Below are 26,041 nucleotides of genomic sequence, written 5' to 3' on the forward strand. Positions count from 1 at the left end.
GATGATTACAGTTGTTTATGTTGCATCTGCCACATTAATAGAGAATTGAAATGATGAATGTGACTCATCCAGTCAGAGTTTAATACTTATTCAAAATAGGTTTTAATGCATAGTAATAGTATATATACAATAGTCTGCTAAATTCCAGCAAAATAACTGTTTTTGCAAGATATCATCACTGATTTATATTGTGATATTCATTCCACCCACCCTTAGTTGTAACCTACAGTAGCTTCATACAGCCCAAAATAATGATGCGTATCTTCTATTTTATTTAGACAATATATGATTAAGTATGTGTGAGCCAAGTTGAAATGTTTTTTTCCTCCTCACTAGGCGCTGCTTCACACACAAAATAAACTCCATTCTCTGGTACCTAATTTCACCTTCAACCTGGGATTCTCTGGCAAGTTTTTCCATACAGGTATGCTGGAGTTGATGTTGTGTGAGTTATAGAGATAAAACACTCTCCACCTCCACACACTCATTTATTGTCTCTTTCAGGCACAGATGAGGAAGACGAGGGTGATGACATGCTGCTCAGACACCGGCAGGAGTTCTGGTGGTTCCCGCACATGTGGAGTCACATGCAGCCTCATCTCTTCCACAACGTCAGCGTACTCGCAGAACAGATGAGACTTAATAGACAGTTTGCAATGGTCAGAATCTGCCCTGATACAGTACATGCCAAATAATGTTGTTGAATTTTAGATTCTGAATGGTTTGCATGGCTATACATGAATGTCTCTTTCAGGAGCATGGGATCCCCACAGACATGGGTTACGCTGTAGCCCCCCATCACTCAGGTGTGTACCCTGTGCACAGTCAGCTTTATGAGGCCTGGAAGAGCATATGGGGCATCAAGGTAACCAGCACAGAAGAGTATCCTCATCTCAGGCCTGCACGCTACCGCAGGGGCTTCATTCATAACAGCATACAGGTGGGAGCTCAAGTTCAGCTGTCTCCAATCAAACGTGTCTCGTGGGGCAGTTACAAAGATGTTTGTGTGCTAGACTGAATGCATCAGAATGCAGCAGTCACAGGATGCGTTTTTAAAAGTGCTATTATTAAATGCTCACAAAAAAAAAAAAAAAAAAAACTGCGATGCAATGTATAAAGACATCCATCTTAATGCATATGGCTCAGCAGAGATGGTTTAAAGGAGATTAATTTAAAGACGTGTGTAATGATTGCTGTCTAACTGCTAATGCATGCAGCACGCTGTCAACAATGGCAGGTATTAATGTGTCAATTTTAAAGTGTAACAGTTCTGCAACAGTTTGGGTATGCTGACACCTTAATTCAGAGCAAATGGGCTTGGTATCTTTCCTTGCAGTGGAATATCTTTTTAAAATAGTGGTATCACTTTACATTAATGTTTCATTTAATCAAAATTAGTTAATTCATTAAGTATCATACACTTTTACAGCATTTCTTTAAAAAGATCAATGGTCAAATGTTTTGAATAATAAGAATTTCTTAAATTTATTTGATAAAAAAAAAATACAGTTATATTTTGAAATATTATTGGAATTGCAGCATTTCTATTTTAATATATTTAAAACTTTATTTAAAATGCATTCATATGATGGCAAAGCTGAACTTTCAGCAGCCGTAACTCCTGCTGTGTCACATGATCCTTCAGAAATCATTGTAATATGATGATAGCTTCTCAATTATTATTGGGGCTCAATTACTAATAATGTTTTTATTATTATCAACATTGAAGTTTTTGTTGCCTAATGTTTTTGTGGAAACCATGATAATTTTTTTCAGGATTTTTTGATGTACAGAAAGTTCTCTCTCTCTTAAAAAAAAAAAAAAAAAAAAAATTATTCCAAACTTTTGGGTAGTATTGTATATGCCAATGCAGTAAACGTTGTTTAAGTTAACAATAAATGTATTATGAATGAACATGAACAGTCAATAATATTTATAAATTAACATTAACCTAGATTAATAGTGTTGTAGGAATGGTTCATTTTTAGTGCATGATACCATTGCATTAACTAATTTTAACAAATCAAGCCTTATTGTAAAGTTACCAAAATAGCTTTAAAATTTTCCATTAGATATTCCAAATATAAGAAAATAAGTCCCAAGATTGCTCTCATTTCTGTTTTGTGTATCAGGTTCTCCCCCGGCAGACCTGTGGGCTTTTCACACATACCATCTTCTATAAAGATTATCCAGGAGGCCCTCAGGAGCTGGACAAGAGCATCCGTGGAGGAGAGCTGTTCCTTACAGTTCTGCTCAATCCGGTTAGTGTCACACCCGCAAAGACACACTAGTCCAAACACCTAATGGTGAAATAATATGACGAACGTTGCCTTTTTGACCAACTTGTCCCTGTCCTCTCCCATGGGTAGGTTAGTATATTCATGACTCACCTGTCAAACTATGGCAACGACCGGCTGGGCCTGTACACCTTTGAGTCACTGGTCAGGTTTGTACAGTGTTGGACTCACCTGCGCCTGCAGACACTTCCTCCTGTCCGCCTCGCTCAAAAATACTTCCAGATTTTCCCTGATGAGAGAGACCCCTTGTGGCAGGTTTGTGCAATCACATTTTCATGGTCATTACTGGGTGAATCTCACAGAGGCTGCCAAAGATATCATATTTTGCCCCAAAATCAATCATCAGTAATAAAGTGCCATTATTTTAAATATTATAATAAAAATTTAATTTTATATTATTTTGCATGTCATTTACAACCAACATGGTTCTTAAAATAGGCTTATTTATTTTTTCTTTTGAAAATTATTATTTAAAATTATTCAGTATTATTCTCATCGGGTAATATTTATTTTTTTATTTAGTACTGAGCTGAATATAATAATTCACATAAAAGACTTTTACATATAGTCCACAAGAAAAAATAATAGTATAAATAATGTATATATATATATAAAAAATAAAAATGACCCCCTTCAAAAGTTTACATACGTTTGATTTTTAATACTGTGTTGTTTCTAGAATGATCCACAACTGTTTTTTTTTTTTTTTTTTTTGTTCATGAGTCCACAAAGAATTTGTGGGACCTGAAGGATTTTTCTAAAGAACAGCAGGTAGTTTAACTGTTCAGGACAAACAAGGAACTCATGAACAACTATCATAAAAATAAAATAAAAATGAAAACACCTGGTAACAACACAGTATTAAGAATCAAGCATATGTAAACTTTTGAACGAGGTCATATCTATATGTAAAAATATTTTATGTGTAATATCTTAATAAAAAAAAAAAAAAAAAAAAAAAAAAAAAAAAAAAATATATATATATATATATATATATATATATATATATATATATATATATATATATATATATCATTATGCTTACATTGTAAAACAATTAATATAATAACTGATGTACAGAGTTTTATACTTAATACATCTCAATAAATAACTTTCTAATGTGGGAGGAGCAAACATTTAACTAAAGTTTCTTTGTTTTGCTTAAAATATTTTTTTTTAACACAAATTTTATTTTTTCCCACATCCTTTGTTTATCAAAGAATAATTGAAAAACTCTCTGCAGTACCTGTGGATCTGCTGTTAAAATTAAAATGAATGTTTTCATGTTTAGGTAATGAACAGGAAATTGATTTATATTAGTCTCATATTCATTTATGCTCACATTATACTTACAAATACTCCTCCTGATAAACAGAACCCGTGTCATGACAAGAGACACAAAGACATCTGGTCCAAAGAGAAGACCTGTGACAGACTGCCCAAGTTTCTAGTGATTGGCCCTCAGAAGACTGGTAACACAAAACCTCTAAATATGAATGTTTATTTCTTTAGTTTTTAAGTTAGCTGTGCATTGTGTTTTGAACATGCATGTGAAGTTGTTTGCAGTAACAGATGCGTCTACCCATGTTGTTTGTCCATCATTGAAACCATAAGAGACTAAAATACAATTTAATAATAAGCCAGGCTATATGATGTAGAACACTTCATTTTACATACAAGTCACAGAACAGAGAACATTTCCAAGAAATGTGATTCATATTTGATCAAAGCAGCTTGATGCTGTGGTGTCATGCTCTTTCTGCAGGAACTACTGCGCTGCACTCGTTTCTCGCCCTTCATCCTGCAATTACCAGCAGCTTCCCCAGCCCCGTCACCTTTGAGGAGGTGCAGTTCTTCAGCGGACCAAACTACCAGCGTGGCATTGACTGGTAACCATGGAAACCCCATCCATACCTCATTTTCTTTGTTCTTCATTTTCAAATCACATACCAATTTTTAAAAAGCCTCACTCACATCACACTGGCAGAAATGATTTTTGGATCATGCTAAATAAATTTTTGATTGTTAGCGTGTATGTTGTGTCTTAGAAAGCATGATATAATTTATATATCACTAGATGAGAATAGATAAAATATTCAGATATGCAGTTTTGCATGGTAGACAAAACAACAAGGGAATAATTTCTGTAAATTATCCCTGATGGACCCTTTTTATATATATATTTCAAATTTGGACCACCTAGAAATACCTTAGCAATCACTCAGAACACCCTAGCAACTGCATAAGAACCTGTTCAAAACAGCATAGGCAACACATCAATTATCTAATTTACCTATTATAATATCACCTAATTTGATTATGCTCAGTTCATAAATATCAATAAAAACTTCCCATCACATACAGTTTTAATTTCTTTTTTTTTTCACGGAATAAGAATGAAGATTTTCAAAGTCATATATATGTAACAGATTTAATGCACATAGCAGTCAAATATTAAACATTTTTAATTTAATGACAAAAAGAAGTTTTCAAAATGTATCTATTGTCATGTTTGCATTTTCTTCTGTTAGTGGCCATAATTCTAACCTTGAAATCAGGATTGGGCATAAAATAACATCTTCAGAATAATTCATACATAAAAATCAGCTGAGAATTTAACAAATAGCTGTATGCTGGCTCAATGGAAGACAGGATTCATGTCATTGTTGCTGTTTTTTGGGATAATACAAGACTTCTTCACCTCACAAATGGTCTACAAAGTGTACATCATATTTGTCAGCAAGAGTGAGTTGCTAGAGCAAAACAAGCTGTTTTTGAAGTCTGCACCCCAAAATCAGTAAGAAACAAGTATTGGATTTCATTCAGCAAATATTATGCTACTGTGATTTAATGCATTAAAATAAACACCACAATTCTTAGTGAATTCCCCTCTTAATCTTTTATTGATATGGGATATTTTGCATGAGAGAGTATGTTAATTCTGTCTGTCTTGTCTCAGGTATATGGATTTTTTCCCCATACCCTCAAACGTGAGCACAGACTTCCTGTTTGAGAAGAGCGCAAACTACTTTGACACTGAAGTTGCCCCGAAGAGAGCAGCTGCCCTGTTACCAAGAGCCAAAATCATTTCTATACTCATCAACCCTGCTGACCGTGCGTATTCCTGGTACCAGGTGCGTTTGTGTACACAAAGACTTAGCTGTTAGTTAGCATGATTCAGAGCTCCTGCTGGTAGATGTAGTAACTGCACCATCTGATGCAAAATTGCCTTATTTCCGTTGGAAACTGAACATTTTCAGTTTGCTGCCTTTAATGTCACGTTAATTTTTGAGTCCTTAGTCAAATTTAAGCCTCAGTTGATTGGCTCAAAAAAAAAAAACCCCCGAAAACACAGCAGATTTCAAATCATCAAGGATATTACACCAGCCAAGCAACTGCCATTGAAACGAAGGGGAACGCTAAAGGATAGCATTTTCAGGATATTATTGACTTCCTTTATAGCGACACATCAAATGAAAACTACAACTGTTCACTTTCACTTCTGCCAATCTGTCTTTAGCATCAGAGGGCTCATCAGGACCCTGTGGCACTAAACTACACATTTTATGAGGTGATCTCTGCAGGGCCGTCGTCCCCTGCAGCTCTGCTCTCTCTGCACCACCGCTGCCTGCAGCCTGGAGCATACAGCAGCCATCTGGAGCGCTGGTTACACCACTACCAACCCAGTCAGGTGTGTACACACACACACACACACACATGCCTACAGCCGACTATAGGAACTAGTTACACTACTATTAGCCTAGCCAGGTGTGCACAGAAAAGATCTGTCTCTTAAAAGAACTCTTTTCATCTTCATCAGCAGCTATGACATGCTATTAATGTAACTACTAACTAGCTTTCATTTCAGTCCTGGATGTTGATTGGTCAACAGTGTTCAAAACATGCCTAAATAGACAACACTGGTTCAGCTGGAACCAGTAACTTTTTTACCGTAGTTGATCTGTTAGTGTGATTAATAAATAAAATAATGTCATAATGACATGTTACATTTTAAAAATATAAAAGTATTTTTACACAATTTCTACTTGAAATTTATACTCTATTTCTAATGTTTTTGAAAGAATTTTAAATTGCATTTTAAAATAATTGTTTTAATTAATTTCAAAATTGAATGGATTTCTGTAATAGCAATGATTTTTTTTTTTTTTTTGACTAAATCATTTGCAAGTGTTTTTTTTTTTTTTTTTTTTTACCGTTTTAGCTTATTTTCAAACTTGTTTTGGTCTTATTTCAAGTCATTTTAAGAAATCTTAAAGTCCCCTTGGAAGTTTGCTCTGGACCCCAGGCCCTTGTTCATTTATAAGTGTATTACTGTAAACACTGTGTTTACATTATTTTTACACTGTTTACACAGCTTTAGATTATTTTGAGAATAACCCTTGAATATTCAGACATAAATGTGTGCATGCGCGCGCACACACACACACTTATACACACACGAGCACGAGTTTGGGCTTCCTAAAGTCATTAGATCGTGATAAGTGAATCTACACTCGTTCAAAATCATCCCATAATGCTCTAGAGCAGGTGTGTTGAGCTGCATCAGTGTGTGTGATGTGTGTTTTATCCTGTGAACAGCTGCTGATCGTGGATGGTGTGCAGCTGCGCTCCAGTCCTGCTCAGGTGATGGATGGCATTCAGAAGTTTCTTGGAGTCACACCATACTACAACTACACACAGGCGCTGACGTACGAACTCTCATTATTATTACACACCCTCTCACTCAGAGTCCAAGAGCACTTACTACAACTATATTTGCTACAGAACTAATAATCTCAGTCCTCAATTCAGTTTTATGACATTTTAATTCAAATATGTCCTTAAAAATGTATTTAATTGGATTAGATAGATTGGATTGTTATTGGAGACGTAACTAGTCCCTGCTCTCTGTTTAAAGGTTTGACGAGAGTAAAGGTTTCTGGTGTCAGAAACTGGAGGCAGGACGTCGCTGTCTGGGAAAAAGCAAAGGAAGGAAATATCCAGAAATGAGCCTGGAGGTACAACTTACTTCTCAATGTTACAGCTTCTGATATGAAGATAAGATGGATATACTGTAACTGAACTAAAATAGACATTGCATTTCAATTACAGCCAGTGAAGTTTATTTAGTCCAGTTTTACTTTCTATAATTGGCTGCACACTGAAAGCTGATGGAACAGAATGTATAAGATCTATTTTGAGGGTGTAGAAAGAGTCTGTTTGAAATCAAGTGGGAATAGAGCAAACTGCATTTCAAAAGCAACTTAAATGCAATCACAGAGTGCTGATCAGTTTGTTGCAGCATTCTGTCCCATTATTTTATTTACCCTTGTGTCCAGTCTAGTGTGTAAATGCAAAAAAAAAAAAAAAAAAACTAAAAAAAAATTATCCTGGGTGATCTCTATTATTCATTCATTGATTTTTACATTGTGTATGTATAGAATATAGAATTGCATTGTGTATGTATAGAAGACTATTTCCGCCACATAAGAACATTAAATTATAAAAATGTACATTTTTGGTAAATCATGACACAAGGCAAAATTGACATGAGAAGTCATAATTATGGCACAAGAAACTGACTTATGTCATGACTTTTTCTGTTGATTTTGATTTCATAAGTGTAAATTAGTTTGTCATAATTTAACTTCTTGTCACATGAACTTTCTCAGAATTTTGACTTGATAAATTATTTCAATCATAATTATGAGATAAAATGTATAATTATGACACAAGTTAAAATTATCAGTTTTAGTATCTCATTTTGACTTGTATCATAATTATGACATCACAAAATTGACTTTATCTCAACATTTTTACTTGTCAAAATTGACTTCTCATAATTTCAACTTTATCTCTTTAAATTTGACCTCAACAATTGTTCAGAATATGAGATAAAAATGACAAAAGCCAAAATTATAATAAAAAGATAGTATCTCATAATTTTGACTTTTTGTCATGTGAATTTTTATCTTAAAATTGACATGTAATATATCTCAGAATTTTGACTGTCATAATTGTATTCTTCCATAAATGTATGTGTGTGTAACTCACATTTAGTTTCTTCCTCACTCCAGTCGAGGGTGTTTCTGTCAGAGTATTACCGCGAGCAGAACGTGGAGTTACTCAGGATGTTGAAACGTCTGGGTCAGCCGCTGCCCATTTGGCTCAGAGATGAACTGCACAACTCCAGCTGGAGCTGATCAGAACCTGCGTAAGGAGAACCACGGCAGAACCCTGCTCCACACTGGAGAACTCAGGGCCCGTGTGCGGCAGGGGCCAAAAGAGGACTGACCCCTCTCGCCCTCCATACTCCGCACAGGCTCCGATGGACTGTGCAGGCCAATCACGCTTTCAGTCTGAATGAAGCCCTCAGAGTAAGAGGAGAAGCCCTCATCCTTGTTATGGGAACTAATAGTGGACGTTCACGGAGTCATGGATATGGAAATGGGAGCGACCTGATTGGACAGCTTTAAAAAGACTTCTAGAGCGGTTGAATATCAGTTGTGAACTAGCTGTTTTTAAATGCAAATATAGTCTTCTAAGAAGAGAGGGAATTGCACAGAACCTCTAGGAGCTTTTTGTGCAAATACCCATAAAAGGAAGGGAATATGAGAGGATTATTTAAATTTTTAACTCTGCCAAGCAGAGAAATATTTAAATATGTGTCTCATAAATGTGGCTACTTTTAGCAGGTTTTCTTCTTTATTGAATGAACTCAGCAAATGTTAAAATTCTCATTTTTGACTAGCAACTGTACATTATTGTTCAGGAGTTCGGGGTTGGTAAGATTTTAATGTTTTTGAAAGAAGCCTCTTGTTCACCAAAGCTGTATTTATTCGAGTAAAAATACTGTTTTGCTTTCTAGTTTAATCAATTTTTAAATATTTTATATTGTATTCCTGTGACAGCAAAGAAAGTTACGCCAGTCTTCAGTGTCACATGATCAAATATGCTAATTTGCTGTTCAAGAAGCAGTTCTTCTTTTCAGTGCATCAAACTTTGATGTATTTTTTTTTCTGGATTCTTTAATGAATAGACAGTCTAAAAGAACAGCATTTATTTGAAATGGAAATCTAGAAATTATGCTACAAATGTCTTACGTTCACTTTTTATTAATTTAATGCATCCTTGCTGAATAAAAGTATTAATTTCTTAAAACTAAAATCTTACTTACCCCAGACTTTTGAACACTAGTGTATGCGATCTGCAGATAATATCTGTTCCAAAACCTAGCAAGGATTTCAAAATATCATAGCGATTTAGGCAGGAAATATAATTAATCTGTTTTTTAATATTTTAAAACTTTGTTTTACCACCAAGGAAGCATTGAATTTTATCATAAGGCCATTTAAAAAAACAGCACAGTGATCTCAGTGATGCAAACTAGGTTTTGGAACAGTATAATATCAGTGCAGACCCAAAGTGAAACTCTTAGCTGTGCCTCAAAACCCTTTTTTTTTTCTTCTTTGGCCAACATGAGAACTGCGTTATGCTGTATTGCCAGTGAGTGAATGTGCATTGTGTATGTGTAGCAACAGTTGGATACATAAAAATGAATCAACAGTAATGTGATCCCAAGTCATGTCTGGTGTTCAGTTTAAGTGCACACATATTGGGAAATAAAGGCACAGAATGGACACGGGCATCTCATTTTTCTCTTCTTCAATGTGTAAAGTGAGGTGAACTAGAGGGTTGAGTATCTTATCTGTGCTCCTGCAGTCTACTTTATCAGCTGAGAGTAAGGGTAGAGAGAGAGTTTGATTAATCACTGCACAGAAACAAGAGACTCGCCCTCCGTCTGAGAGCTTTGGGGCCCAGTCGCTCGAATGCAAGAAACAAAGCCCTTAAATAAGACTCGCTCAGTTCCACTGGGAGCCACCACAGACAGTACACAGTGTGCTTGAGGGGAGAGAAGGAAAAAATAAATGGTGTGCACTCTATAAAGTGCCTATTTACAGGTATCTGAATGCAGACATGTGCCACTGATGTTGCTTGTATTAACATATTACTTTGGGGCCGTTTCCTAGTACATCTTTACAGTTGGGCACCTATCAAAGCTATAAGCGCTTCCACGTTTCATTCCTTTTACCGTGAAGGTACATAAGTGTGATTTTATGGCTGTTTCAAACAGAAGACCCAGGCCTAATTCACACTACATTAAACATGGACATGTATACTACATTTCATGGTTATTGGTTCATTAAGCACAGGTCATGCACTGAGGCAACAACCAGAATGTTCAACAAGGAATGGGGCCCCTTGAGACACTAATGTGGTTTCAAAATATTATTGCTAACTCTAATCAGCATTACATTACTGCATTTGAGATAGCATTAGCATTGCTGTTCATGTGCTTTACACTGCACTGCCATCTATAAGTGTTTCATTAATATACGCCATACAACAGTATGCTACTAGCAGATGACTTCACTTAAGTACAATTAAAAAACAAAACAAAACAGCAGTTGGTTCGCTTGTGGTGGCCAAAAACTACAGATTTTTATTGAAGAATATTGCTGAAGTGGAAAAAAGTTTAAAGTGAATTAAAAAAAAAGATACAGTTTGTTTACTTTTATGCATAAAAATACTATTTTCAAATTTTATATGAAATGTTTTCTACAACATGCTTTACTCTAAAACTGAGAAAATCAAAGCCATATATCTAAAGCTGTTTCCAAATTTGAGGCTGATATCTCAAAAAATTAGCTTTCAGTAAGATTTTGTTTGGGCTCAGTACCAAATATTTCCAATGCAGTCATTTTTTTAACCAGGAGTAATTTTTTGGGAAAAAAAAGACGTAGAATCACCAGAATGTTAATGCATACAACATTTTAAATCTGCACCAAACTTCTGAATGCACCTTTACATATTATCATGCACATTGTAATAATGTGCATAGATTAACAAGTCCAGTGACTTGTAACAAGCACATACAGTAAATGTTGATTTTGTGTTGAATTTTACATTTGCACAAAGAAAACACAGAATCAGCTGCAGAAATGCTCATTTTATTAAATACTTTCCAGATCAAGTTTCAATAATAACAAAGCTATGATGAAGACCTACTAACATTCAGACAAACACTTGATAGTTGTCATTTCATGGTTTTATTAAATGTATGATCATGCAAAAATCCAGCATCCATGTTTAAACTCCAAGTATATACGAAGCCCAATAGTATACCATTACAATGCAATAGATTTACTTAGAATGAGGGGAGCATACCAAGCAGAGGCTTTTGTTTTCTATATTTTCACTATTTTCTACTTTTTTTTTTTTTTTTTTAATTTTTAATATGGTACATCACTTATAATTCCCAATAATGTGAATTTCATGTCGAGATGCAAATACTATGAGATTTTTTTCCCCATTTTTTATTAAGTAAACAGACAGTGGAAAAAAAAATATTTACCAAGAAAAGTATACATGCATTTTCACCAGTTTATTTAAACTGCGTGTTTGATTTCTCCTGTCATTGGACGGGTGGGCCAGAAGACTCATACATTCGCCGTCTGGCCCAGGATTCAGACCAAGCTTTCAGGGGTGGGATATTTATTTCACTAAATCTACTAGTTAACGACTCCTCATAGCCATCTCAAACTTTTTCATTTTCATGGAGCTGAAGATGTCAATCATATACAGAAAAAGGATGCATTTAAGTAAAAATAAAAATAATAATAAAAAGTGTAATCTAGTTTGGCCAGGCAAGGCAGCAGTTCCCCATAGCACAAACAAAGGAAAAAGAAATCAGCGATTAAAAAACAAAACAAAAAAATGCAAGAAATAAGCACGAGACATGAAACCAGCATCATCACATATAATCTAACAGCATCACTACCATTGTAAAGGTGATAAACACGCACACACACTTACACACGTGCGGATGTATAGTCCTGATATGTCACGAAGCCCAGCACACGATGAGGGTGTGCAAGCACTACATGTATTTACAGACCCATACAAAAAACTGATGTGTTCCAAGGAGACGGGGTGAACTCGTAGTTTGTTTACTTCCTCACGTAATATATAGCCTCAAACAAAACTATACTAAAATCTATCTAAAGACAAAACCATAGCAGTGACGAAAAGCATTCGTGCAACTACAGATGAACTTAATAGAGTTGTGACAATCAAACCCTCACTGAAAACTGAGTTTAAATAGTCAGTGCCATAAAACCTGCGTAATATAGTTTGTGGTGAAATCTAACAAACCACTGTGAACTGAAATCGTACGAACATTAAAACTGTGATTTTAACTTAACTATGGCAACTGGACGTGTTTGGATTTTCCCACACGCTCCTTGTGATCAGATGAACTAAACGACATGTATTTACAGAGCATGTTCACCCCCGTCACCGACATGAACCACGACAACACTGAGGACAGGGTGAGTCTAACCTTACTAAAACAACTGAGTACTTTTACAATGAGTGTAAGAAAAGACGGCGAGACTTAATCACAACATACTCGACTACTGACGCTATTTTCACCATGATGTAGTTTGTAAAAATGACTAGTCCTCCTTTGAGCTCAGATCTGAAGATTCAGTCACCGAGTTCGGAAACTGGAGAGAAGTTTGTCTGACTATCACAGTACGTCCTGCAGAGGTTTGTCTATGACGCTAACAAAACAATAAGATCAAATCTACTGGTCGGTGTTCTGTTGCGTGCTGTTCACTTGGGCTTTTGTTCTACTAAATCTAAATGGGGGATACAATTTCTACAAGTTCATATCACACACACGCACCCACACAAACGTATCGAGCACTGTCAGGAACGACATCTTCCCCTAAACCTGGATGGCGAGCATTTATATCTCCTTTAAATATTTCTGTATATCTTATGTTTATTTAGATTAACTTAAAAAATAAAAGCGTCTTAAAAATTCTAAATGAACACAAAATACTTGTGTTATGTCAGTCCAAGGAAGAAAAAGAAAAAAAAAAGTAAATGAAGAGTTCCACATTAACACAAGAGATTACTAAAACCTGGGCCGTACAAACCTTCTCTTAGACCCCGGGTTACATAAAAAGCCAACACCAAACAGAAACACTCCTTAAAAAGACTAAAAACTACACTTTGGTTCTTTTTTTCGATATGAAGAACTTCTGAACATTTTCACTGCCTTGCTCTCGGATTAGTCGACCCCTTCCCTAAATTGATTTTGTGTCCAAAAAGCTGCAAAGTATACAAGAAGGACTGTGATGACAAAACTTGTAAACTTTAGCATGTTTTTGGGCACTAGTCCATTTTGAGATTTATTTTTTTGTTTGTTTGTTTTTAAGTTAAGCACCCCCACCCTCCCAACTCCCACCTTGGATTACTTACATAAATGATTTTCAAACTTGATTGTAGCTTCTAGTTCAGCTAGTGATTTTTTACAATAAACAGTATATTTATGATTTCATAGATCAGTACTTACAACACCTTCTGAACATCTTTAACGGGCAAAAAAAGATGGTTCCGTGGGAAAAGGACAAAACAGCACCCCCATGTGGGTGTCAGATACATGCACCGTCCCTTGGGCGGGGCCACAGCCGCGGCCAGCTCCCATTGGTCAAAGATTGGACAGGATAAGTGGTGTTGACAGTTGAACTGGATGTTGTCAGAGTTCCTCACTGGTGTGTCTGTAACTTTAAGAGCTGTCATCCAGCTGGCCTTCACGTGCCCGTCCAGCCACAAAGAAGAAACACTCCCATTATCTTGAGAATCCAGGTAAGCTGGAAAAAATAACGTTTTTGTGAACGGAAATGTGCATCATCGGTCTTACTGCATACAGTCATGCATTTCTATGGAAGTCTATTTGTGGCTTAAGTTTTGGTAATGTTGCCAAAATTGTTATGTATCTAAATAGTGTAGCGATGTATGAAGCCCAGCTCACATTAAAGTCACTTTCAAACCAAGCAGCTTTCTGTTGCACATGATCAGATTGAATACATTGCTAAATCTATGTGGGAAAATTGTTACGTAATTACATCACGTAACCCATAAATGAAATTCTAATCATGTGGATTTCTTTTAAAATAACAAAAAAATAATAATTGTTCAAAACAGAACAACAGTAGAGTAAAAAACAAATGTATACAAAAATTAAGGTTTTTAAAATAAAGTCGCAATTAACTGATAAATGATAAATAAATTCACTAAATAAAAACTATCAAAAGCCACATCTTAAGATTTCAAATTTACAATAGAAGTCATTTTTAAGAATGACAAATTGTCAATCATGAAAAACAACATCACAATGGTGAGATTACCTCTACAGTTACCTTTTTATTTAAACTCTGAGGTAGAAACAGGCATCCATCCATTTCTGAGTGAAGATATTAAAGGATAGAAAAACGTAGGCGTGTGAATGTTTTTACCTGTCCTGTGTGGTTCACTGTAAGGGGGCGGCTGGTGCCCCTGAGCAGTGGAAGTGGACGTTAAGCCACTTGGCGTCACGGCGATGCCACACACGTGTCTCCTCCGATTGGCAGCTACGTGGGCGGCCCTGGCTGTCGATGTACTGCGTCAGCCGGATATATGCGATGCAGGCAGCGTCCTCCCCGATGAGATGAACATGAGGATTGAGGATAGTGGTGTGCACAGGCTTGTTGTTCTTACTCAGCACTGAAAAAGTCAAACACATGGATTGCATCTGTTTACATATGGTCAAAAGACAACTTCCTGTATATGAATATTCTGTAAGGTAAAAACTATACTGATAGTTAGACATGACTCACAGTGCTCAAAGTAGAACTTGTGGAAGTCCATGCCCTCGACCAGGTTCCCCAGAGCTTCAGGCTCAAAAGAGGTCAGACCAGGGTCACAGATTCTTCTGTAGAACATAAGAATATAATAACAGTGTTCATATACAAACGTTCATATAGCATAAAAAAAGTGATCATTTAATTTCAGAGTGAATATATGCTGTGTTCAGCATTTCATGGCTAGATACAACATTCTCCCAAAAGAACAGGAGTCTCTTTTCAAAGCCTTGCATGTATTCACACGATGACCTATAATTTTATTGGTAGCTTTGTTACAAGCAAGCTGAAGTATGTGTTGCTGTCATGTGCAGGTGGGCTGTGCTTACGTGTATGCTTCAAAGTCTCCATTGTTGACAGCCTCGATTAACTGCTCCGTGATCTTTATAATCTCCTGCTTACGAGCTACTCAAACAGGACGTGTGAAAGATGAGGGATGATGGAGGGAGAGGAAATGAAATGATAAAAAAGAAAAGCAAAGTTAATAAGCATAACATACACTGTTTACAGAACAGATACCTATGAGAACTGACACCAAGAGAAAAGTGAAAAAGAAAAAATAAAGACAAACATTCATGATGCAAATTTGTTAGACAGAACACATACCTGAATTTAAAAAAAATTCAATACCATTACAATACTAAAAATCAACCCGTCAAGTCAACCTTGACTAACACAATAGCAAGTGGCCACTGTGACATCTGATAGGATGTCACTAGTTAATTCTATTATTGATTTCCTGTTGACATCCTCTGTGTGTGTGTGTGTCCTTGTCTACCCCACACACTTACACTGAGCTGCGGACCCACTCGCCGTGATACCGCCGACCCCATGGGCTGAGGCACAGGGGCCAGAATGAGTGCGCTCTAACTCTGGACACGAGGCATGTTCTGAACTGTTCCATGCCAAGCGTTTAACGTCATGCACAGGGACGGCTGCAACACACAACGTAGCACACGCAACACGGTTGATGATGCATGCAGAAAGAGAGAGGAATGCATGAACACACCGAGTATGAAGTACAACATCAGAGCCCAAAGTGAAAATTCTGTCATCATTTGCTTAACCTCATGTTTCAAATCTATTAAGCGTTTTTTCCTTCCATAGAAGACAAAAAGAGAATATTTAATGTACTGTAGCTCTTTTTCATACCATGAAATTACATTATGGTTGGATGCTGCTGAGCTCCAAAAATGTATCATAAAAGTGATTATGACTTGCATAGTATATTCAACAGCTTTTTATATTATTTTTGGAGTCCCTGCTCACATTTGTATGAAAAAGAGCAGTGTGGAAACTAGGCTAAATTATTCCTTGTGTGTTCATGTAGGTTTGGAACAACATGAGAGTAAGTAAATGATAGAATTTACATTTTTGGGTAAACAATTCCTTTAATGCATTATATAAAAGCATATACAGTTCAACAACATGGTAATTTTGTTGTACTTCATAAACAGTGTTACATAAAGAGATCAATTAAAAAGAATGGAAAAGATAAAGAAAAGATTATAATGGAAATCTGTAGTTAATTAGTAGAAAGACAATTTATCGGAATTTATGAAGTAGGGGAAAGGGGGAAGGTTAGAGGAAATTGTTAAAGACAGATGCTGACAGATGTTAAATGAGGTGTTGCAGCTGGCTTGGATACAGAATCGAGTCTATTTTTTTTTTATACCATTGCTATGTTATTTTATATATGGAGTATTGTTAACCAGCAAGAAACTGATTCACGAGTATGTAGCTTAGATGTGGGATATTAAAATGTTTGCAAAAAAGCATATTAATTACAAATTCTGAAACCTAAAAGGGGTAGGTTCGAGACTTCAGTCACAAGCTGGGAAGGAGAATGTAGGGAAATCAGGTGTAGAACAACTAAAAGATCAATCTAGCTACTATAAAGCCAATTTACAACAAGACAGATCTGTAAATAGTAGTTGAGCAGCATGCATGGGGGGTGAATACATTTGTGAGCAACAACTGTGACACAGTACTGTTCTACACAGAACCTTATGATAGTATACTAAAGGATAGAAAGGCTGGAGTTGTGGGGGGACAAAAAGGTCTCGACTTGAAGGTTTGAGGAGGGATTGAAGGTGCCCAGGTGGTACGAGAGGATCTTAACTTACTGGCAGGAGAGCCCTGTGGTGAAGCCACCAGAGCGGGCAGCTCTTCCCCGGCACTGCACTGACTCATCACGGCACTGTCACTGCTCGCTCCCTGCGCACTCTCGGCTGGCACAGCCCCAAAACCACACGCCACCAGGAGGAAAAACACACACATCTCTCATGTCCTTCACCAGCCGAAACACACTATCAAACACCACAGCAATGCTGGCACTTCATCATGACTAAATAGGTCACGAAGACGCTGGATGGGATGCGTTTAGATGAGCTGTTCTCAATAAAAGCAGAACTGTGTTTATGGGAGCAGGACTACAGGTGATGATCCTAGATTTTCCAGTCGAGTTATGAGTGATGGTGTGACGCAGGTCTCTATCTATAGGTGTGGTGAAGCGGAGCCGTATTTGTTGTGCTTGGACAACAGCGCGCTCAGAAATTGTTTCTCCAGGCTCCGCGCCAATTTCCTGTCCTCATCACCTAACCTCAGACGTGACAGAGCTAATGATAAGACTCTTTAAGCTGCTATTGTCCGTCCAGGCCCAGAGTGAATAAGGAGAGGAAATGAATTTCGAGCCTGGCCCTTTTCAAAAACTTTTACAAAACTGTATCGGCGAGAGTCCTTCAGGAAAAACAGTTCGGTTCACAACATGCTACACGACACGGCACATCAACAAACATCTAAATAAGTGGGGTGAAAAACACAGGACACACACACACAAACATGCACAAAATCTACAAGGAAACCTACTGAGGCACTGACAGCTCACAAACAATATATATATGACAAATTATGTGAGTGATATGACAGAGCCGCTTATTAAAGCCCTGTTTGGATGGGACTAGTTTCTTTGAGGACGACAGGTAAATTTGTTTTTCACAGATGTACTGACTTTTTCATTCTGAACTGATCATGTCTATGTTTTTCCTCACACAACTATCGTTCCCTTGGAGTTCAAAGAAATCTAATCCCATCCAAATAGGAATGTTTGAATAGGCTACATTTTTTTGAGAGTCTGCCCTCATTTACTTCTTTGAATACTGTAGCTAAATCTCTCTGGTGCACCATCACTTTGAACCTTTGCTAACTCTAAGCTAGCAATTTAGTTGTAAACACAAAGGGTTGTGCCGTCATGCATGTTAAACGGGTGAAGCACAATCCATCTAACCCCGTCTCAATGCCCTCTACCGTAATTCCCCTCCTGTCGTCCGGCAGTGTGCTTTCATGACCCTGCCTTCAAACCACAAAGCCTCAGGTGTCACTGCAGCCTCATATTTTATATTTCAAACCGATACTGACTGACGTGACATGTATATTGTTTAATCAAAAGCTTTTTTGGTGTGTTTTGGTACTGTGGTAGTATAAGTGTTCAGACTGGAGAGGGATTACTCTTCTGACACGAGCACTGGGAGCTGCAACCCCACAGTGCTGGAGGCATGCAGAGAAGAGGAGAGAAGATCTGTGTACCTTTCCTACCTTTCATATCCTCTTCCTCATTGGTGTTACAGCTCTCTGTGGAGCCCTGGAGACAGATATAGAGAAAGACAAAGAATATACAGACAAACCAAACATGAGACGTGAATGAAAAGGAATGAATAGCATTATATACTTCCAGAATTAGGAACCTCATGATTCAACATGTTGATTCTGAGAATTCTCGATAATCATAAGGTAAACATTAATATAATATTTAACATCAATATATTTTAAATTATAACAACAAGAGAGTGATTACAAAATTATTCTAAAACTTTGTAATATTTTTTGCAACAGTACATGCTCGCAAATATTTTGCAAGTTTTATAATTATTATTATTACATATCAGGATTATTATTATTGACTAAAACTAAAACCAAAGCCATAAAAAAAAATCTCTGAATTGAAATAAACTAAAAACTGAAATCAGATAAAGTATTAAAAAATAACAAACTGAAATAAGAATGGATAAAAACTACATAGATGTTATTTTAAAAATGACAAAAACAACAATTAATCTAACAAAATTTAAAATGAACTATAAAAATATCATTCAAAGTATGAATAAAAAATATAATCTTATGTTAATGATACTAAATAAAATGATTATTTGGTCCACAAATCTTTTATGAGTTAATAAAATAAAAACCTCATTTTAAAATCCAATAAGGAATTTTAATTGATCAGTCAAGATTTATAAAAAAAATAAAAAATAAATGGTTTAAATGTGCAATTTGTGAATCGCTCCCCCACTGCTATAACAAATGCTCTTGAAAAATGTACCTTGGGTCCATCGACAGTGTTGTGCACAACTGTAGTTTGTGGCTCCTGTAAAATTGAACAAGATTTCACATCATGATTAAAGTAGTAATACTCATCCACAACAATCTGGTCAAACACAACATCCTCCAGAAATACACACACACACTTTACAAGCTGCTGTCTTGGCTAAGACACAAACTGAGGGTTTTGAGATCAAGTAAAGAAATAATGATCTAAATAGACAATTACTTTATGTGGAAATAAACACAAGGTTGGGGTTCATAAAGAACATTCACAGCTCACCAAAGAAAACAGACCACACGAGTACACTTATAAAAATAATAAATGGCATGCGCACAAAGATTTAAAGATGCAGTTTCTCAAATTCAACTGAAATTCTGCTGACACCACAGAAATGGAGAATCAAACGTAAAAAAAACATCCACCTTGAAGGATTAAATGCACTATATTTTTCCTCAGATTAACTTCCGGTTTATTCTCAGAAGTTCTATGACCCAATTGAACCCTCCAAAACGTGAATATGATGTATTTAATTCCAACTGTGGCTTCTGTTGCCTTGTATGTGTCTGATGGCCCAGTGGTTGCTAGCTGTCCATCAGCACTGTGGAGGCATTTAGAGGCCTCAGGAGGGGTCGGGGGTTAACTTGTGCTCTTAATGGATTGTTTCAGAGGTCCCAGGATGCTCTTTGCACAGCTATTTGGGTAGTCGAGCAAACAAGGCCCATCTAAAGTGTCAATCCACTTTCCTTTTCTTAAACCTCCAGGGGACACTGCTAGTTTCCAACACGGCTGACAGCTTTCTGTGTGGGACACTGCATCTTTACTCTGACTGGTTTATGCACTCCGACTCAAATGACCAAAATCCATATATTCTGTATGGTAGCATAAACGATTGGACAAATACCAAAATCTCATTTTATACTGTTAACTGTTAAAAGTCACAGACAGTCTCGTTCAATGACTATCTTTTGTTTGTACTGTACTTGTAATAGCAGTGTGAATACACCTACAAAGACAAACTAAGGACAAGAAGAGTGCAGAAGGACATAAACCAGCAGCTAGAGGCAGGCAAGAACAAATCACTCCAAATGACACGTTTATAAAACACCACGATCATGTGTACCAGATGTGCTTCGAAAGACATGAGTGCCCCCAATAAACACATAAGGAGAAAAACAACTGGTGACATCTAGTGCACATCAAACTATAGGTCTGAAGTATTTAGTACATGCAAAATGGGTTCAAAAACTTCTGACATGCACCAAACACTACTGCAAACACTTGATCATGTTCTATGGGAAACGGTCAGATGAGTAGATGGGTTACAAAGAATACTGAATGTAGATGAGGTACCATCGGTGTAGAAGAGGCCGTGTTGCTTTCTTTCATGGCGTTCACTACAGCGCTCACTACACTGTTTTTAGTGTTGTTTGTCTGGGGCTGAAATAGAGAGGACAGACACAACTTCCTTTTCAGAGAAATGACAGCATTAGGGACATGATCGGAGCCGATCCTCCTGCGAGTAAAGGTTTCATGCCAGACGTGGTAGTTAGAAATCACACAACAGATGAATCGCATACGCCAGGAAGATGACTGTACAAAGATATCCATCATTCACACAGACGGCGCCGATTACTAATGGACATTTCATAGAACTTTATATTATTAACAAGTGGTGTTTATTTTAAAAGCAGTTAATGGAAAGCCCCGGTAGAGATGGGAACCTAAGAAGGAAGAAGAATCTCAATCTCCAGGAGAAAGTAGGTATATAAGGAACATATTTGTGCTTACCTTGACTCCATCTGCCTTTTTGTTCAGTAAACTTTTGCATGCTGTAGGGAACAGAGAAAGACTAAATTACTACATGTAGCGAAAGTGACAGAATGCTCACATCTGCACATATTTCAAATAAATCCCCATTTAAAACAATTAACAAACTGCTGGCTTGCATTCCGTCATTCATTAGCATACAGGGTTTGGGAGGCAGTGCTGACTAGCATCATTTTTCCCCACAGAAGACATTTCTTATAGATCTACTGTATATATATCAAGTTTAATCCAGAGACATATGAAGCTTTGGGAGATGAAGGTAAAAAGTATGTAGCTTATAAATAAATAACTTGCTGCAAATGAAAATAATTCAGTTTGGTGAAATTTACTTTAAAGGGGTCATATCTTGAGAAATCAAATTTTCCTTGATCCTTAAGAGAGATCATTGAACTGCTACTGTATGAAAACGCATTGTAACTTTAAACTCAAACTTCTCAGCAGTGACAGAAAGATCATTTATCAAAACTCAACCTTAGAAACAAGTAGCTGCAGTTGTCAAAAGTGACAAATGTCACAAAAGTGACTCGTTAAAAAAGATTTATATTTTAAATAAATGCTGTTCTGTTGAACTTTCTATTCATCAAAGAATCCAGAAAAAAGCATTATACTTTCAACAAAAAATATTAAGCAGCACGGCTGTATTCAACACTGATAGTAATAAAAAAAAAAAATGTTCCTTGAGCAACAAATCAGCAAATTAGAATGATTTCATGACACTGAAGACACTGCTGTTGAAGGGTAATGACTTTTCTGCCGTTTTTACTATTTTTTTATCAAATAAATGCAGCATTGGTGAGCATAAAAGCATTTCAAAAACATCTAAATAATATTACCCATCTCAAACTTTTCATCAATAGTGTATTCATAAATGCATACAAAATCAATAAGTGCAGCGAAGTGCTGTTTCTCACTTCACATTTGAGGGAGCATTTCTTACAGCAACAGAAGCAAAATAAACAATTCCTGCTTAATTTTAATGAAGAGAGTGTGCGTGGGAAATTATGAAAATTACCTAAATTATGACCGTTTTGTTGTCAGAGAGAGAGAGAAATAAAGAAAACTTTACTTACAAAAAACAGCTAAAAATGCATGATATAACCCCTTTAAAATTAATTAATTGCATGGACTTAGAATAAATAGCCCATTTTATTAAATTTTTCACCAATCTGAGAGCAAATAAAGACAATGAATTTATTATCCATTTGTGGCTGCAGACGTAATGAGGGGAAATCATGCCTAATATATGCAATTGATTTTTCCTTTAACTGCAACTGTTATTTCCCAGAGGGCATGTTGGAGAGGTTTTGAGTCAGTGTAGGGGAAATGGCCTTCGACACACTTCAGGATCCCTCAGAGAACAATCAAATGACTTGAGTAAGGCCTATAAAACCCTCAATAACAGAAAAAAAAAAAAAAAAAAAAAAAAAAAAAAAACAGGTTTCAAATTCGGTTGTCCTGCTAAGCGCCTTACCTTCCATAAACAAGTGGGAAGAAAAAATGGCAGGGTTAAGAAGAAAACAAAACTATTTAGTAGCAGAGAGGACAAGCTGGACGATAGCAGGCATTGTTTGCATTGCAGGCCTGCTTTCATGCTTCACTAATCATGAGGTGAGAGGTGCTGGTGGTGGATGCAATTCACCATACGGTCAGCCATGCAGTGCCAACGGCATTAAACCATGGGTCCCATAATGCAATGCACTGATGAAGGAGTCATAAAGCTAGACCTCAACTCATTACCATTCCACTGTCTCTCACATATCTAACTATGTCTCATAGGATTCACAGACTGTGACTGGGAAAGCTGAGCCAGCAATCTTCCGTTATATTGCTCAACAATCAGATGGATATGGGACCCCAGGACGGCCACACTGCAGTCATACCACTAATAATGCTGAGTGGAAATAAATTATAGAGAGGGAGGAAGAAATCATTTTCAAACAAGCTCTTAAAAGAATGAAGAAACAGTGATGAAATGTCATTACTGGTTATGGGTTAACATCTTACGTCCACTGGAGGACTGGCTTTAACAATAACAGAATATAAAGAGTTATAAACACTTACAGTACTAGTTGAAGCCAAGAACTGATGGAGAGCATTGACTGGATGGCTCAAAAGAACATTGAAGGAACATTCCAGGTTAAATACAACTTTAAACTCTAGTGACTTATCCTTCATTTAGTAAAGAAAGAAAGAAAATGTCTATAGTAATCCCCTTCCAATGGGATCTTCTGCGGTAAATGAGGCAGTCCATAGAGCTAAAATCAAGAAATATTTGAATTTTTAGTTCAATTTTGTGTCAGAACATCAAAACTTTTGGCAATGTTATTCAAACAATAAGTCAAGAGAGCATTTTCCCAGCATCATCCAGGTTGAGTACTTCCTTAATGGGAATGCTAATGGATACCTCTCGACAGGTATGTTAGTGCTCCTGTACCATGTACACACTGCAGAAACATTAAGAGAATAACTAACTACCAAAACAACGAAAACAGTACATTTAGCAGGCTCAACAAGACAGTGAAGATCTCTTGTTTGGATTCCATAATCCTGGAGGATCTGAACAGATGCTGCAATTTTTCTTAATTGTTCTCCTTTGACCATTACGTACATATGAAGTATTCTCACCATGCTGACAGCTGCTCAGACACAGCTTGTTGAAAATGGCAGCTGGCTGACATTTACTGAAACTGACAGACAGATGTCCCCTACTTTGGTAAGAGTGGGACAATTCAATTTGATCAGACAACACAACTGGAACCAGAGATCTCCTCTCCACTTTCTCCTGACTCAGAGACACTGTCAACAGTGTTGTCCATCTGCCCTCCAGAGGGCCTCCTTCCCCGCAGACCACCTGACGCTCACCGGACCCTTGCGCCGGCTACATGGGGTCTGACGACTGGCAGCAAGCCAACCCCGCTCCTGCCCGTCCATGTGGTTAAGCCCCTGCGCACTGGGCGAGGGAAGAAGGAAGAGTTGAAAGGAGAGTGGTAGGGCAATGGTGGCTTGGCGAGGCTGCACAGGTCTGCTTTAGCTGATGATACAGGACACAGAGCTAAAAACCTCCAAACCTCTTCATTCTGCCTGAAGTGGAAAGCACTGAGGTGGGCTGAGCACAGACACATGACTTGGGTCCTATATCTTCAGCTAAAGAAGACTTCACACTTAAATGCTATTTAACCCAGTTGCACAAAACACCAGCTGATCAGCAGGGAAGGAAAGAGCCAAAAAGGGCTGAAGCAATTTAACCGAGAGGGACAGAGCGAGAGAGAGAGAGAAAAAAAAAAGAGAAAGTCTAATCACAGGAGGAGAAGCGACATTTGCATTTTTTTTTTTACTCCATGCAGACAATAATGCATGCCGGCCCATGGGGGGTCTTGTGGTGGCGATCAGTAACATGAATGCAGTGCTGCGGTATTGATTGGATTGTTTTGCCTAGAGCCACTGTGTGTAAATTGAACTGGGGACACTTATGAGACGAAACGAGACATTGTTTGTTCACAAATATAAAAAGAGCCAATCTATGCCGACGGATAAATAAATAGACCTGAACAAAAGCTATAATGTGTTGCTATAAGAGTCATTCTCAAAACATGGTAACAAACACTGATCAGTCAAGAAAAGGATTTCAAATAATTAAGAAATCCATATCAAAGCAAAAGCATAATTTTGAATGCAAGAAAATAGTTTCACTTTTGAGCATTTTTCTTTAAAAAAAAAAAAAAAAAAAAAAAAAAAAAAAAACTTAATTTGCCAGATGCCTAGAACACCACTTCTATAAAATGTTCAGTTACAGCAAATAGTGATTTGGCCACCAAACTGAGCAGGTAATTTAATTTTTTTATTAAATAAAATATTTCACAAGTATAATTTACATTGGATTACATTATTTAAATGTATTAATTTAAGTCAGATCAGTGTGAGTTGATTTATTAAAAAAGTAATAATATAATATAAAATAATACAATATTATCAATATTAAATAAAAATACAAAATTTTTAAAAATGACCCATAATGGTCCTATAGCATTTAAAATTATTTAATTGATTAGACCCATATTAGACAACTGAACCTGCACTAATGCTTCTTACAACTTTTAAGGTTAAAAGCTAGCTAGATGAATGTTAAAGTTAAATGGTCATGGTAAAAGCAAAGCAGTAATAAAAACATGGCCAAAAAAAAAACCATGCTATTCCAGAAACTCTTACACATCGCCCAAATGCATGAGATGTATGTGGGAAATGGAAATTCAGCAGGCCACTATCCTTTTAAACGTGAGAACATCTCCAAGACTATAAAAGCAGAAGTGGTTCATGAGAGTAAAGACTAAATAATTTTTTGCAAGTGATGGCAAGAGAGGCAGGCTTCTCATTGGCTGCATGCTGATTGGGGAGAGCAGAGGGAGGGCGGGGGTTTGGAGATATTGTGGAGGGGGCTCGCTGGTCCCCCTGGTGGCGAGGTGAGGAGATGCACTCTCACATACCTTCCTGTGCAAGCGCGGCAGTGCTTGTGGTGGGAGCAGCAGGGCTGGTATGCTGCCGGCCCACTAGTGGACAGAGAGGTGTTGAGTTGGGAGAAGCTATGGAATGGTTTTCAAACCCTCTATTGAACAAATTACCTTTGTTTATTACAAGGAATCAAGGTCTAGAATAATAACAAGAAACTAAAAATCTCAAACCTGCTATATCAAAGACAAAAGAGTCACCTGCACAAACGGTAATCATCTTCTGTTCAGGAAGTAAACTGATATTAAACTGAAAAGGAAGTTATTGATATTCCTTAACTG

The 26,041-nt window shown here is 36.9% G+C and overlaps 2 protein-coding genes across 18 annotated transcripts in view; one reads left to right on the plus strand and one right to left on the minus strand.

Annotated features, from left to right (window-relative positions):
* LOC109079785 (bifunctional heparan sulfate N-deacetylase/N-sulfotransferase 2-like) overlaps nucleotides 1-9,145 on the plus strand; it is a 57,679-nt gene extending 48,534 nt beyond the window's left edge. For both annotated transcript variants that reach the window (XM_042767974.1, XM_042767975.1), the window contains exons 3-14: nucleotides 337-424; nucleotides 505-659; nucleotides 755-940; nucleotides 2,133-2,261; nucleotides 2,370-2,552; nucleotides 3,673-3,769; nucleotides 4,063-4,186; nucleotides 5,257-5,431; nucleotides 5,818-5,988; nucleotides 6,897-7,006; nucleotides 7,216-7,315; nucleotides 8,375-9,145. In XM_042767974.1, the coding sequence (XP_042623908.1) occupies nucleotides 337-424; nucleotides 505-659; nucleotides 755-940; nucleotides 2,133-2,261; nucleotides 2,370-2,552; nucleotides 3,673-3,769; nucleotides 4,063-4,186; nucleotides 5,257-5,431; nucleotides 5,818-5,988; nucleotides 6,897-7,006; nucleotides 7,216-7,315; nucleotides 8,375-8,500 (1,644 nt within the window). In that variant the 3' untranslated portion in view covers nucleotides 8,501-9,145. The remainder of the gene's footprint in view (nucleotides 1-336; nucleotides 425-504; nucleotides 660-754; nucleotides 941-2,132; nucleotides 2,262-2,369; nucleotides 2,553-3,672; nucleotides 3,770-4,062; nucleotides 4,187-5,256; nucleotides 5,432-5,817; nucleotides 5,989-6,896; nucleotides 7,007-7,215; nucleotides 7,316-8,374) is intronic.
* Nucleotides 9,146-11,292: 2,147 nt separating this feature from the next.
* The window catches only part of camk2g1 (calcium/calmodulin-dependent protein kinase (CaM kinase) II gamma 1), a 76,712-nt gene continuing 61,963 nt past the window's right edge, over nucleotides 11,293-26,041 (minus strand). Inside the window, exons 13-23 of one of the 16 annotated variants that reach the window (XM_042767978.1) lie at nucleotides 25,739-25,801; nucleotides 21,219-21,259; nucleotides 20,781-20,867; nucleotides 19,428-19,472; nucleotides 18,635-18,689; nucleotides 17,176-17,280; nucleotides 15,841-15,984; nucleotides 15,379-15,454; nucleotides 15,026-15,120; nucleotides 14,666-14,912; nucleotides 11,293-14,020 (exon numbers count right to left, since the gene is read on the minus strand). In XM_042767978.1, coding sequence (XP_042623912.1) covers nucleotides 14,680-14,912; nucleotides 15,026-15,120; nucleotides 15,379-15,454; nucleotides 15,841-15,984; nucleotides 17,176-17,280; nucleotides 18,635-18,689; nucleotides 19,428-19,472; nucleotides 20,781-20,867; nucleotides 21,219-21,259; nucleotides 25,739-25,801 — 944 coding nt within the window. In that variant the 3' untranslated portion in view covers nucleotides 11,293-14,020; nucleotides 14,666-14,679. The remainder of the gene's footprint in view (nucleotides 14,021-14,665; nucleotides 14,913-15,025; nucleotides 15,121-15,378; nucleotides 15,455-15,840; nucleotides 15,985-17,175; nucleotides 17,281-18,634; nucleotides 18,690-19,427; nucleotides 19,473-20,780; nucleotides 20,868-21,218; nucleotides 21,260-25,738; nucleotides 25,802-26,041) is intronic. The other 15 variants (XM_042767979.1, XM_042767982.1, XM_042767981.1 and 12 more) reach the window with 15 other exon arrangements.

The sequence above is a fragment of the Cyprinus carpio genome, chromosome A12 (genome assembly GCF_018340385.1).
Source record: "Cyprinus carpio isolate SPL01 chromosome A12, ASM1834038v1, whole genome shotgun sequence".
Lineage (NCBI taxonomy): Eukaryota > Metazoa > Chordata > Actinopteri > Cypriniformes > Cyprinidae > Cyprinus > Cyprinus carpio.